The 15,410-nt window shown below is 43.7% G+C and overlaps 1 protein-coding gene across 2 annotated transcripts in view; it reads right to left on the reverse strand.

Annotated features, from left to right (window-relative positions):
* Nucleotides 1–1,959: 1,959 nt before the first annotated feature.
* LOC115105960 (contactin-associated protein-like 4) overlaps nucleotides 1,960–15,410 on the reverse strand; it is a 221,926-nt gene continuing 208,475 nt past the window's right edge. The window contains exons 21-24 of one of the 2 annotated variants that reach the window (XM_029628500.2): nucleotides 8,543–8,630; nucleotides 5,154–5,372; nucleotides 4,261–4,332; nucleotides 1,960–3,237 (exon numbers count right to left, since the gene is read on the reverse strand). In XM_029628500.2, coding sequence (XP_029484360.1) covers nucleotides 3,038–3,237; nucleotides 4,261–4,332; nucleotides 5,154–5,372; nucleotides 8,543–8,630 — 579 coding nt within the window. In that variant the 3' untranslated portion in view covers nucleotides 1,960–3,037. The remainder of the gene's footprint in view (nucleotides 3,238–4,260; nucleotides 4,333–5,153; nucleotides 5,373–8,542; nucleotides 8,631–15,410) is intronic. The other variant, XM_029628501.2, reaches the window with a different exon arrangement.

Consider the following 15,410-nt stretch of genomic DNA (forward strand, 5'->3'; position numbering starts at 1 on the left):
CTGTTGAAATGCTTCTCAGAATAATGTTGCATTGTCATATCTTTTCTTGCATGGACATATACATTTTTGGAATCGATTTTACATACATAAAGACAAACACCAACATAAACAAATCCTTAAGCCTTGTGCCATAGGTTTCTCAATATTTAATTAAATGCATCTCGCCATAAAGTTACACAGAATGAGTTCATCCATTACGGACAGTGGACAGGAGTTTGATATTGAATGGAAGCATTAGTAGTGACAGAAGTGGTGGATGGTTTCAATTGTCAACACTTCCTTACAATCCTTTACACATATATGGTGTATCATGATTTGTCTATAGTGCATCAAAAACATGTTTCTCATTCAACACTATTCAATAACTGATCAATTTGAATTTTATTGAACAGGATATACTTGTTAATCAAAACAACCTGAATATAATGAAAACAGTCACTGACGTTATACTGTTAATCACCAATAAGCATCATTCGATTATAGTTACATTGAGTAGTGTTCAGTTCAATCCCAACCATGTGTAATGTAAAAAAAAGTGAAACTAAAGAGCCCCAAAAAGAATAAACCTTTAATACCCCTCAAACTTCAGTTATGCCAACATGCCCATTACTGTATAGTTAGCACTTCGTTTCTTCTAAATGACAGTATACACAGCTTGTCCCAGAAAGCAAAATGAATGCCTTCACACCTCCGATTGGATCTATTCCCAGGCATATTGACACTCTGCTTTGCATGACAAAATACCACAGGGATGTGAAGAGTAGGTAGTATAGGTTTTTATACTCATTAGGCAGACTCAATATGCTGTTTCTGTCCATAGGTTTTTTAGATTGGACTCTCTGTGGTCCTATAATCCATGAAATTGTCTAGTATCCTGCCCTAAAACATACCAACATGGGAGTGTGAGGGTTTTTAAACTGAATAAAGGGATACTAGGCGGAGACTCAATATCAGCTATCCATTTGTTTCTGTCCATGGGTATTTTAGACTGCACTCTCTGTGGGCTTATTATCAGAGGTTGTGTCCCAAATGGTACCCTAATCCCTATATAGTGTACTACTTTTTTTTACTGGTCAAGGGCTCCAGAGTGGCGCAGCGCTCTAAGGCACTGCATCTCAGTGCTAGAGGTGTCACTACAAACCCTGGTTCGATACCAGGCTGTATCACAACCGTCTGTGATTGGGAATCCCAAAAGTAAGCGCACAATTGGCCCAGCGTCGTCCAGGTTAAGGGAGGGTTTGGCTGGGTAAGCCGTCATTGTAAATAAGAATTTGTTCTTAACTGACTTGCCTAGTTAAATATTGTGCAGCGGCATTACTGTGACTGTGAGGGTTGTAGAAAAACCTCCGTATGGTCACCTGTCTCCAACCAACATATAGTAGATCCATACAATGATTACAATGTTTAACGCTTGGGAACATCAATCTGACCAGGAAAAAAAGCACTGTGGAAAAAGAATGTCGTAGAAATGGTCAAACGTCTTCCATTTAAAGTACTAGCTATGTTCTCCAGGGTTCCAACTAACACAGAGAGCAGAGCAGTGTTTGTGTGATGAACAGCAACTGATGACGACAATCCTCTCCTCTTTACCTTCCTGATCTAGTCTGTACCGCTGTTTGAACCGAATGAAGACACGCATGCTGACAGATAGACAGGTTGGCATTCATCAGATCCATCTCCTCTTCTCTGACTCTGTCAGCGTGTCTCAGATGAACTTCCTCTGATTATCATTCTGCTTCCTATGAATCACCAATCCCACCAAACCTGTCTGTCTGTCTGACAAACCAAACTGTGTATTCTCATAAAGATTAGCACCTTGTGAAAGGAAGGTTGTGATTAGCCAGAGTGTTTTAGAGTGAGCCTAATGTTGTGAGTTCCGTTCAAAGCTTTTCTGAGAATTCGGTCTGTCAAAGTGTTCTAGCTGTGGGTGGTAAGGAAGCAGTGTTTCAAAGAAAACCCTTAAATGGCTATGCTTTTATTTTTTATCAAGGATAATGCAGAGCAAGCACACAAAATTACAGGTTATGCTTGCCACGGAACTTTCTGAAGTACAGTGAAGTAAAAAAACAAACATTTGGAACATAATACTGTATTTACATAAGTTTTGTCAGTGGGATGTTCGATTCGATATGTTTGTTCAATACATGTTCTCATGTATTTTGGTCAACAGATTTTGAGATGTTATTACTGTAATACACAGTACAGTATATACTGTGTGTGCTGTAGAGGTAATCTCTATGGCTAAGACATCTAAATCTCTCAATAAAGCAATTGCATCATCATAATACCAAAATACTTTCAACTCAATAATCCAAACATGTATTGTATCATCTTCATAACCATACTGCAAGTACATACAGTATAAATCCATCCAGGCATTATTATTATATTTTCAGTACTGTACCACCGGAGAGGAATATTAGACAGCGATTGTTATAAAGACATGAATTAATTCAACATTTACATTTTCAAAGAATATTTACACTCCCATGAATGACAGTATCAACACCTTTCAAAGTCTATCATCTACACTTGTGTCATATTACCAGTACAAACAGTGTGTACAAAAAACAGTAAACAAGATGTGGTCATCACTAGTTACTACAGCCACAAAGTCATAAACCCAGTCTATTGCTACAATTTCTCTAAAATATGATTTCAAACCTAACCCTAACCTTAACCCAATCCTTAACTACACTGCTAACCTAATGCCTAAACCTAACCTTAAATTAAGACCGAAAAGCAAACTTTAGTTTCCAGTATTGTTTACGATATAGCCAATTTCGGTTTTGTGGCTGTGGTAACTACTTGAAACCACAATACATGGATGCATTTACAGATTATTTGTTGTCTTCTTCAAATCTTGGTCAGCCATCTCGTTTTGACAGTTGCTGATGGTCTTTTACTGCATGTACTGTGTGTGTAATGTACTGTGAACGTAATTAACGTCTCTAGGGCTTGGCAAGGCTTGTCCTTCCATAATCAGATTCATTGGATTAGTCCAACATCGAGAAGGTCGAGATGTGGATAGTTGGACTTATATGAAATACTCCTTTTGGTTTTCACTTAGTATGTTCTGTGAGTTGGGCTCGCTGTGGAAAGGGTATTCAGGACTGTCGGCCTCAGGTTTGATTCCCTGGGGTTCTTGGGTGTGGAATGTCTCTTTCCGTCGATACAGGAACCTTGCCATTATTGCCAACGCACACAGAATCACAAATATCACCACAGCAATCACACCTGCAAAGGAGTACAAAACATGAAGTCTGGAAACAACAAAACAGCACTCATTTGAAAACAGAAAGAAACTTTAACAGAGTGCTTTTTTAAGACGGAAAACACTGAAGACTTCTAACGTGTAACCAATTAACATCATTTCACATTGTGACATCTCTATGGGTTTCCTTCTTCAGAAGCAAAAATAGAGAAAGCACAGTGGCTTTCAGAACACATTAACTCCTTTCTCAGCATTCTCAAGTTTAGTTCTGCGACATTTTGTCTATGGCATAGAAGCCTTAAGATAAATAATATGCCAATTTCTCTTGTGGGTATTTCATTGCTATTACCCGGCCGGCCTAATTTCCGTTGCTAATCTAAACTCTAAAAGGCATTACACAAGCTTCTAAAAGCTGTAAATTCATCTCTGTACAAGGCACAGCACAAAGATCTCCAGTTCAATTCTCACAAACGTAGCAGGCATTCATTTCATAAACCTTAGCTACAGCCCTTGTACACTGCAATGCTATGTATGGTGCATTTCATTATCAAGAGAAAAGGATACATCTTATTGGGAAACCAGAACACACCCAGACTCAATTTAATGGTAAATTACAATGGTTCTAAAATGAAAATATATTTGAAGATAGCTGTAAAACGTCCTTAATCAGCAAATCATTTCTTTAAACGTTGAATTAGTTTTGGTGTCCTTTGTGCATTTGGCACTGAGTAAGCCTGTATAAGGAGGACTTTAAACTACTTTCTATATTCCAGCAACTGAACCAACTGGAACCTAATCAACCACCGCTTCAAAGCTTTGTGATGTGATGCTGCAAACATGCCATATCTTATGTTGAAATATTGTATATATTTATTTAACTTTTATTTATCCAGGTTTGTCTCATTCAGAAAAACATATATTTTGCAAGTGAGACGTTTTGAACAGGATAATTTCTTGTCTGACATGTTGTTTTACTGAATGCAATATAAGTATGGTTTATTATGACACTATAACAGTGAAACACATGAGAAACATGTTCCCGTTACCTCCAATCAATGCAGAGTCACTCTTGATTGCATTGACTATAAGCTCACCAGTACCTACTGTACCTAAATGATCTACAATGGAGAGAGACAGAGATTGAGAGAGAGAGAGACAGAAAGACAGAGAGCGAGCAAGAGAAACACAGACAGAAAGAGAGAGATACACAGAGAGAGAGAGAGAGAGAGAAAGAGAGAGACACAGAAAGAGAGAGACCGAAAGACAGAGAAGAGGGAGGGAAACAGACAGAAAGAGAGAGATACACAGAAATAGTAAGAGGGGCAGCAGAAAGAGAAAGATACACAGAAAGAGAGAGAGGCAGCAGAAAGAGAGAGATACACAGAAATAGTGAGAGGGGCAGCAGAAAGAGAGAGAGGCAGCAGAAAGAGAAAGATACACAGAAAGAGAGAGAGGCAGCAGAAAGAGAGAAAGGCAGCAGAAAGAGAAATATAGACAGAGGAGTAGAAAGAGAAAGAGAGAAGAGAAAAGAAAGGGACAGAAGAGAGAGAGAGAGTCAGTAACATCAAGGATCATCAGTCCATGCAGGATTCATTTAACACTACACCCTCAGTCCTAAACCGCATGAGGAGGACCACAGAAGTAATATTATGCAAATGAGAAATGCCTCTCATCCAAATGAATGAACTCATCTGTCACAATGTAATCACTTTCATTCTCATCTAATTAACAAGGAAGATGGTGTATGTATTAAATGGGCCCTTGATAAAGTTTGAAAAAGCAGTTTGGAAAAAAGTGTAGATTCTCAAGTGGAATTAAAGAAAAAAAGGCACTCAAGCAGAAGAGAGAGAGAGAGAGAGATGGAAAAGGGGTGACCATAAGTCCCCGCTATTACCACAGACTCCGCCCATTATAGGGAACTTGACACCTCCCCTCTTACCTGATAGGGAGTGTGTAGTTTCAGCTGGGTAGGGATTGGCTGGAGATGAGGAGCCACAGGTGGACTCTGCTAGGGATCCAATCACTATAACTGGGCTGGTGTTGGGGTAAAGCAGCGCTGCCTTCAGTGGGGCTACGGAGTTAAACTGGACCACCGACAGACAGCCACTGAAACCTTGGGAGTTCAGCCTGGCAATCTCTGGATCCAGCTCACCAGACTCTAAACATAAACGCACACACACACCCATGCACACAACCAAAAATGCAGAAACAGTCAGTGAGATCAGAGGTAAGTCAGATCATTACGTACTGTAATGGATAATGGTATAGATTAAAATAGATCCCCTACATCAGGGGTGTCAAACTCAATCCATGGATGGCCTATTGTCTGCTGGTTTTTGTTTTTTCCCTTTCAATAAAGACCTAGTCAACCAGGTGAGGGGAGTGCTTACTAATTAGTGATCTTACTTCATCAATCAAGTACAAGGGAGGAGCAAAAACCCGCAGATACTCGGCCCCCCACTAATGTGCAGTATACTGATCAGTCTAAGGTAAAAGAAGTAGAATTCATTGCTCTCAGAGTAATAGTGATTGATTAGGCAGAAAGTTCAGCTCACAATAAACAAAGTAGATAATGAGAGACCCCAGTAACACTGCTTCCATTTGAAAGTAGATAATGAGAGACCCCAGTAACACTGCTTCCATTTGAAAGTAGATAATGAGAGACCCCAGTAACACTGCTTCCATTTGAAAGTAGATAATGAGAGACCCCAGTAACACTGCTTCCATTTGAAAGTAGATAATTAGAGACCCCAGTAACACTGCTTCCATTTGACTGGCTAATATCCAGTAAAACCCTACATTTGCCAGGGTATCTGCCTCACTGGCTCTTCAGAATGACCAAGTGACTATGCATTTAATGGTATGACTTTGCATGGTTATCAGTACCCTTGAGCAAGGCAGTTAACCCACTGTTCCCCGAGCGCCCGAAGACATGGATGTCGATTAAGACACATTTCAGTTGAAGGCATTCAGATGTACAACTGACTAGGTATCCCCCTTTCCCCTTTCCCTTTCTTAAAGAAGTCAGTGAGCCGATGGCATTGTACTGCATCACACAAGCTACTGTATCCTGACTGTAACGTTCCCTTCTTACAACAGGGGAGCTATTCCTCCTCAGTCAGGCCTCATCTCTCTGTCTCTCTCTCTGTCTCTCTCTGTCTCTCTCTCTGTCTCTCTCTGTCTCTCTCTCTGTCTCTCTCTGTCTCTCTGTCTCTCTCTGTCTCTCTCTGTCTCTCTCTTCAATTTTAATTTAGAGGCTTTATTGGTATGGGAAACATATGTGAACATTGCCAAAGCAAGTGAAGTAGATAATAAACTAAAGTGAAATAAACAATAAAAATGAACATTAAACATTACTCACAAAAGTTCCAAAAGAATAAAGGCATTTCAAATGTCATTTTGTTTGCAAATAGTTAAAGTACAAAGGGGAAAATAAATAAACATAAATATGGGTTGTATTTACAATGGTGTTCGTTCTTCACTGGTTGCCCTTTTCTTGTGGCAACAGGTTACAAATACTGCTATTGTGACGGCACACTGTGGTATTTCACCCAGTAGATGTGGGAGTTTATCAACATTGGGTTTGTTTTTTCGAATTCTTTGTGGAATATTTGTAGAATCTGAGGGAAATATGTGTCTCTAATATGGTCATACATTTGGCAGGAGGTGCAGCTCAGTTTCCACCTCATTTTGTGGGCATTGTGCACATAGCCTGTCTTTTGAGAGCCAGGCCTGCCTATGGCGGCCTTTTCAATAGCAAGTCTCACTCTCTCTCTCACACACACACACACACACACACACACACACACACACACACACACACACACACACACACACACACACACACTACATTTAAATTTGTTAGCGTGATTGATGACAGGCGTCGCTGGGAATGACACAGAATCCACTTTCATGCCAGCTCTTTGATCCTGATATGACACACATACTGTGGCGGGGTTAGAAAAGAGAGTATGGGGAGGACCCGGTCACGCTTTAACATGGTCCATGGCATCTGAGATTACATTCCACTACCACAGAGCAGTTTGTTTGTGTGTATGTGCCGGATGACCGGAGAGCCAGAGGGCAGACCCCTTAGCCCCACAAGTCATTATACCCTACAGCTACAGGATTAGTCTGACTTTATACTAATGGAGCTTTTGGATTAGTCTGACTTTATACTAATGGAGCTTTTGGATTAGTCTGACTTTATACTAATGGAGCTTTTGGATTAGTCTGACTTTAGACCAATGGAGCTGTTGGATTAGTCTGACTTTAGACCAATGGAGCTGTTGGATTAGTCTGACTTTAGACCAATGGAGCTGTTGGATTAGTCTGACTTTAGACCAATGGAGCTGTTGGATTAGTCTGACTTTAGACCAATGGAGCTGTTGGATTAGTCTGACTTTAGACCAATGGAGCTGTTGGATTAGTCTGACTTTAGACCAATGCAGCTGTTGGATTAGTCTGACTTTAGACCAATGGAGCTTTTGGATTAGTCTGACTTTACAATAATGGAGCTTTTGGGTTAGTCTGACTTTAAACTAATGGAGTTTTTTGAAAGTTCCTGAATAAGTCAATAACAATATCACAGTAGCTACTGTTTAACTTGTTATTGTGACATTCTTGACATTGCTACATATGGATAGAAATGGATTTGCATCTGAAATGAGTAGCAGTGCATTGTGTATTTTTGTATACAGGCATATTATGGGAGTATTATTTCCACTTGACATGGAATATTTAGTTAATTATATTGTATCAGAATGTACTGTATGACTGTAACTGCTGTATTTTATGTGTCTGTTTCCTTTAATCATTCCTCATTACAACTGAAAGCAGGCCTCCTATTTTAAAACAAAGACATTAGCAATAGGCCTTCATAAAGTGGCCTATTTCCAAAGCAGGGGATAGACAATAATTACACATAAAGACGATATTATTCAGATTTTAAGTAAACAGACACACAACAACGCTCCGATGATAACATGTCATGTCGAACTGTGATTACCTGAGTGAACAAAAAAATAAACATAATAATTGATAATTATTACATACGTATGGGAGCAATTCTATCTCTATTAGAGCTAAAGAATCTCTGTCATCATATTTTCATTTGAACAATCTTTATGTCATTTTAACAAGCTTTATGTTATTTTAACAAGCTTTATGTAAAAGCTTCAGACAGGAGGGATCCTCACAAGCTCTCCAGTTCTGTGATTGAAACATACAGCGAAACACCTCTGAGCTCTATATTAAATCACAATTTCTTTGCAAGTTTTAACTTAAACGGCCTTCTTCGTCATTTGAATGGAGTCTTCTATAACTCACCGTGCACTTTCCCCAGGACAACTGACTTGATAGCATTGAATTCTGCGTCAGATGTGAGATTGAAGTCTTCCCTTTCGTGCTGGTCAATCTGAAACAAATTGCAGAACAGGACCTGTAAACACTTTGTCGAAAGGTCAAATTGGGGATTTAAAAAAATACAATTAACACTTTCAGATGATGGAGAATGTACTCTTTCATGTAGACTGTTTAATTAAATCCTGCTCTTCAAAGTTCTTTAAACACATTATCACTTGGCTGTTTAGTATCTGTCATTCAACTAAAAAAGGAAAGTAGTGAAATAGCTTGGAAAGGTTTTCTCGTTCAAATCAAATCAAAGTTTATTTGTCACGTGCGCCGAATACAACAGGTGTAAACCTTACAGTGAAATGCTTACTTACAGGCTCTAACCAATGGTGTGACAAAAAGGTATGTGTGTGTGTGTGTGTGTGTGTGTGTAGGTAAGTAAAGAAATAAAACAACAGTAAAAAGACATTTGAAAAAAGACTAGCAGGGCTATATACAGACACCTGTTAGTCAGGCTTATTGAGGTAGTATGTACATGTAGGTATTGTTAAAGTGACTATGCATACATGATGAACAGAGAGTAGCAGAAGCGTAAAAAGAGTGGTTGGCGGGTGGTGGGACACAATGCAGATTGCCCGGTAAGCCAATGTGCGGGAGCACTGGTTTGTCGGGCCAATCTAGGTAGGTTGTACATGAATGTATAGTTAAAGTGACTATGCAAATAAGACAAACAGAGAGTAGCAGTAGCGTAAAAGAGGGCTTGGGGGGGGGGGGGGGTACACAATGCAAATAGTCTGGGTAACCATTTGGTTACCTGTTCAGGAGTCTTATGGCTTCGGGGGTAAAAACTGTTGAGAAGCCTTTTTGTCCTAGACTTAGCACTCCGGTACCGCTTGCCATGCGGTGGTAGAGGGAACAGTCTATGACTGGGGTGGCTGGGGTCTTTAACAATTTTTAGGGCCTTCCTCTGACACCACCTTGTGTAGAGGTCCTGGATGGCAGGCAGCTTTGCCCCAGTGATGTACTGGGCCGTACGCACTACTCTCTGAAGTGCCTTGCGGTCGGAGGCCGAGCAATTGCCGTACCAGGCAGTGATGCAACTGGTCAGGATGCTCTCGATGTTGCAGCTGTAGAACCTTTTGAGGATCTCAGTTTAGTTTCCTGAGGGGGAATAGGCTTTGTCGTGCCCTCTTCACGACTGTCTTGGTATGTTTGGACCAATCTAGTTTGTTGTTGATGTGGATACCAAGGAATTTGAAGCTCTCAACCTGCTCCACTCCAGCCCCGTCCTTTTCCTGTAGTCCACAATCATCTCCTTAGTCTTGGTTACGTTGAGTGATAGGTTGTTATTCTGGCACCACCCGGTCAGGTCTCTGACCTCCTCCCTATAGGCTGTCTCGTTGTTGTCGGTGATCAGGCCTACCGCTGTTGTGTCGTCAGCAACCTAAATGATGGTGTTGGAGTCGTGCCTGGCCATGTAGTCGTGGGAGAACAGGGAGTACAGGAGGGGACTGAGCACGCACCCCTGGGGTGTTGAGGATCAGCGTGGCAGATGTGTTGCTACCTATCCTCACCACCTGGGGGCGGCCTGTCAGGAAGTCCAGGATCCAGTTGCAGAGGGAGGTGTTTAGTGCAGGATCCTTAGCTTGGTGATGAGCTTTGAGGACACTATGGTGTTGAACGCTGAGCTGTAGTCAATGAACAGCATTCTCACATAGGTGTTCCTTTTTTCCAGGTGGGAAAGGGCAGTGTGGAGTGCAATAGAGATTGCATCATCTGTGGATCTGTTTGGGCGGTATGCAAATTGGAGTGGGTCTAGGGTTTCTGGGATAATGGTGTTGATGTGAGCCATTACCAGCCTTTCAAAGCACTTCATGGCTACAGACGTGAGTGCTACAGCTCTGTAGTCATTTTGGCAGGTTGCCTTTGTGTTCTTGGGCACAGGGACTATGGTGGTCTGCTTGAAGCATGTTGGTATTACAGACTCAATCAGGGACATGTTGAAAATGTTAGTGAAGACACCTGCCAGTTGGTCAGCACATGCCCGGAGCACACGTCCTGGTAATCCGTCTAGTCCCGCAGACTTGTGTATGTTGACCTGTTTAAAGGTCTTACTCACGTCGGCTATGGAGAGCATGATCACACAGCCGTCCGGAACAGCTGATGCTCTCATGCATGCCTCAGTGTTGCTTGCCTCAAAGCGAGCATAGAAATGATTTAGCTCATCTGGTATGATTGTGTCACTGGGCAGCTCGCGGCTGTGCTTCCCTTTGTAGTCTGTAATAGTTTACAAGCCCTGCCACATCCGACGAGCATCGGAGCCGGTGTAGTATGATTCAATCTTAGCCCTGTATCGACGATTTGCCTGTTTGATGATTCGTCGCAGGGCATAGCGGGATTTCTTGTAAGCTTCCGGGTTAGAGTCCCGCACCTTGAAAGCGGCAGCTCTACCCTTTAGCTCAGTGCGAATGTTGCCTGTTATCCATGGCTTCTGGTTGGGGTATGTACGTACAGTCACTGTGGGGACGACGTCCTCAATGCACTTATTGATAAAGCCAGTGACTGATGTGGTGTATTCCTCAATGTCATCGGAAGAATCCCGGAACATGTTCCAGTCTGTGATAGCAAAGCAGTCCTGTGGTTTAGCATCTGCTTCATCTGACCATTTTTTTTATAGGCCGAGTCTATAGGCAGGTGCTTCCTGCTTTAATTTTTGCTTGTAAGCAGGAATCAGGAGGATAGAGTTGTGGTTGGATTTACCAAATGGAGGGCAAGGGAGAGCTTTGTACGCGTCTCTGTGTGTGGAGTACAGGTGATGTAGATTTGTTTTTCTTCTGGTTGCATGTTTAACATGTTGATGGAGATTTGGTAGAACTGATTTAAGTTTCCCTGCGTTAAAGTCTCCGGTCACTAGGAGCGCCGCCTCTGGGTGAGTGGTTTCCTGTTTGCTTATTTCCTTATACAGCTGACTGAGAGTGGTCTTAGTGCCAGCATCTGTCTGTGGTGGTATATAAACAGCCACGAAAAGTATAGATGAGAACTCTCTAGGCAAGTAGTGTGGCCTACAGTTTATCACAATATACTCAAATTCAGGCGAGCAAAATCTAGAGACTTCCTTAGATTTCGTGCACCAGCTGTTGTTTACAAATATGCACAGACCGCACCCCCTAGTCTTACCGGAGTGTGCTGTTCTATCCTGCCGGTGCAGCGTATATCCCGCTAGCTGAATATCCATGTCGTCGTGCAGCCAAGATTCCGTGAAGCATAGGATATTACAGTTTTTAATGTTGGTCAGGATATTCGTGATCATACCTAGTCTAGTTAATTGTCCAATAATCGCACGTTGGCGATCATTGGACAACTTCCGGGTTGGAGCGAGTGGTCGCATCCGCACTTCGGTCCGCAGGCTAGTATAACTTTTCATTACATTTCATTACATTTCATTATAGTACAACGGTTTGATTTGTCTAATCTTAGCAATTTCTTCTTAGCTAGCTACATAGCCGTCATTGTATCAAAGATAATTGCGTAATTATCGTATTTCGTCGTCCTAACCTAGTCTACACTGCTATCTGCCCAGCAGCTAGCCAGCTAGCAAACGTCCACCGTTTACCGAATAGCAGCACTGTAGAAACTTTTACACTCAACTGAACGACTTGATTAGTGTAGTGTTAGCTAGCTACATAGTTGTCTTTGCTGTCTTCGTATCCAAGATAATTGTGTAGTTTAGAGTGTGTAGTTTTAGAGTGATTATCTTAATTTACCGAGGTTAGCTAGCCAGCTATTTGTCATCCTTAACGTAGGAGACACTGCTAGCTAGCCAACAGCTAGCCAACGTCTACCGAATAGAACTTCCGCACTCAACAACCCGGTCCGCTTCGCTCCACAGGTAGTATCACATTTTCATTTCATTTCATTACAGTACAACGGTTTGATTTGTTTGATCGTAGCTAGCTACATAGCTAGCTACATAGCCGTCTTTGTATCAAAGATAATTGTGTAGTCTAGAGCGATTTTCTAGGTTAGCTAGCCAGCTATTGTCGTTCTTTTAGCGCAACGTAACGTAATCAACACTGCTAGCTAGCCAGCTAGCCCCGAATAGCAGCACTGTAAAAACTATTACACTCAACGGAACGACTTGATTAGTGTAGTGTCAACAACGCAGCCACTGCCAGCTAGCCTACAAAGTCAACAACGCAGCCACTGCCAGCTAGCCTACTTCAGCAGTACTGTATCATTTTAATCATTTTAGTCAATAAGATTCTTGCTACGTAAGCTTAACTTTCTGAACATTCGAGACGTGTAGTCCACTTGTCATTCCAATCTCCTTTGCATTAGCGTAGCCTCTTCTGTAGCCTGTCAACTATGTGTCTGTCTATCCCTGTTCTCTCCTCTCTGCACAGACCATACAAACGCTCCACACCGCGTGGCCGCGTCACCTAATCTGGTGGTCCCAGCGCGCACGACCCACGTGGAGTTCCAGGTCTCCGGTAGCCTCTGGAACTGCCGATCTGCGGCCAACAAGGCAGAGTTCATCTCAGCCTATGCCTCCCTCCAGTCCTCGACTTCTTGGCACTGACGGAAACATGGATCACCACAGATAACACTGCTACTCCTACTGCTCTCTCTTCGTCCGCCCACGTGTTCTCGCACACCCCGAGAGCTTCTGGTCAGCGGGGTGGTGGCACCGGGATCCTCATCTCTCCCAAGTGGTCATTCTCTCTTTCTCCCCTTACCCATCTGTCTATCGCCTCCTTTGAATTCCATGCTGTCACAGTTACCAGCCCTTTCAAGCTTAACATCCTTATCATTTATCGCCCTCCAGGTTCCCTCGGAGAGTTCATCAATGAGCTTGATGCCTTGATAAGCTCCTTTCCTGAGGACGGCTCACCTCTCACAGTTCTGGGCGACTTTAACCTCCCCACGTCTGCCTTTGACTCATTCCTCTCTGCCTCCTTCTTTCCACTCCTCTCCTCTTTTGACCTCACCCTCTCACCTTCCCCCCTACTCACAAGGCAGGCAATACGCTCGACCTCATCTTTACTAGATGCTGTTCTTCCACTAACCTCATTGCAACTCCCCTCCAAGTCTCCGACCACTACCTTGTATCCTTTTCCCTCTCGCTCTCATCCAACACTTCCCACACTGCCCCTACTCGGATGGTATCGCGCCGTCCCAACCTTCGCTCTCTCTCCCCCGCTACTCTCTCCTCTTCCATCCTATCATCTCTTCCCTCTGCTCAAACCTTCTCCAACCTATCTCCTGATTCTGCCTCCTCAACCCTCCTCTCCTCCCTTTCTGCATCCTTTGACTCTCTATGTCCCCTATCCTCCAGGCCGGCTCGGTCCTCCCCTCCCGCTCCGTGGCTCGACGACTCATTGCGAGCTCACAGAACAGGGCTCCGGGCAGCCGAGCGGAAATGGAGGAAAACTCGCCTCCCTGCGGACCTGGCATCCTTTCACTCCCTCCTCTCTACATTTTCCTCCTCTGTCTCTGCTGCTAAAGCCACTTTCTACCACTCTAAATTCCAAGCATCTGCCTCTAACCCTAGGAAGCTCTTTGCCACCTTCTCCTCCCTCCTGAATCCTCTTCCCCCTCCCCCCCCCTCCTCCCTCTCTGCAGATGACTTCGTCAACCATTTTGAAAAGAAGGTCGACGCCATCCGATCCTCGTTTGCTAAGTCAAACGACACCGCTGGTTCTGCTCACACTGCCCTACCCTGTGCTCTGACCTCTTTCTCCCCTCTCTCCAGATGAAATCTCGCGTCTTGTGACGGCCGGCCGCCCAACAACCTGCCCGCTTGACCCTATCCCCTCCTCTCTTCTCCAGACCATTTCCGGAGACTTTCTCCCTTACCTCACCTCGCTCATCAACTCATCCCTGACCGCTGGCTACGTCCCTTCCGTCTTCAAGAGAGCGAGAGTTGCACCCCTTCTGAAAAAACCTACACTCGATCCCTCCGATGTCAACAACTATAGACCAGTATCCCTTCTTTCTTTTCTCTCCAAAACTCTTGAACGTGCCGTCCTTGGCCAGCTCTCCCGCTATCTCTCTCAGAATGACCTTCTTGATCCAAACCAGTCAGGTTTCAAGACTAGTCATTCAACTGAGACTGCTCTTCTCTGTATCACGGAGGCGCTCCGCACTGCTAAAGCTAACTCTCTCTCCTCTGCTCTCATCCTTCTAGACCTATCGGCTGCCTTCGATACTGTGAACCATCAGATCCTCCTCTCCACCCTCTCCGAGTTGGGCATCTCCGGCGCGGCCCACGCTTGGATTGCGTCCTACCTGACAGGTCGCTCCTACCAGGTGGCGTGGCGAGAATCTGTCTCCTCACCACGTGCTCTCACCACTGGTGTCCCCCAGGGCTCTGTTCTAGGCCCTCTCCTATTCTCGCTATACACCAAGTCACTTGGCTCTGTCATAACCTCACATGGTCTCTCCTATCATTGCTATGCAGACGACACACAATTAATCTTCTCCTTTCCCCCTTCTGATGACCAGGTGGCGAATCGCATCTCTGCATGTCTGGCAGACATATCAGTGTGGATGACGGATCACCACCTCAAGCTGAACCTCGGCAAGACGGAGCTGCTCTTCCTCCCGGGAAGGACTGCCCGTTCCATGATCTCGCCATCACGGTTGACAACTCCATTGTGTCCTCCTCCCAGAGCGCTAAGAACCTTGGCGTGATCCTGGACAACACCCTGTCGTTCTCAAATAACATCAAGGCGGTGGCCCGTTCCTGTAGGTTCATGCTCTACAACATCCGCAGAGTACGACCCTGCCTCACACAGGAAGTGGCGCAGGTCCTAATCCAGGCACTTGTCATCTCCCGTCTGGA

Source organism: Oncorhynchus nerka, linkage group LG22, assembly GCF_034236695.1.
Source record: "Oncorhynchus nerka isolate Pitt River linkage group LG22, Oner_Uvic_2.0, whole genome shotgun sequence".
Lineage (NCBI taxonomy): Eukaryota > Metazoa > Chordata > Actinopteri > Salmoniformes > Salmonidae > Oncorhynchus > Oncorhynchus nerka.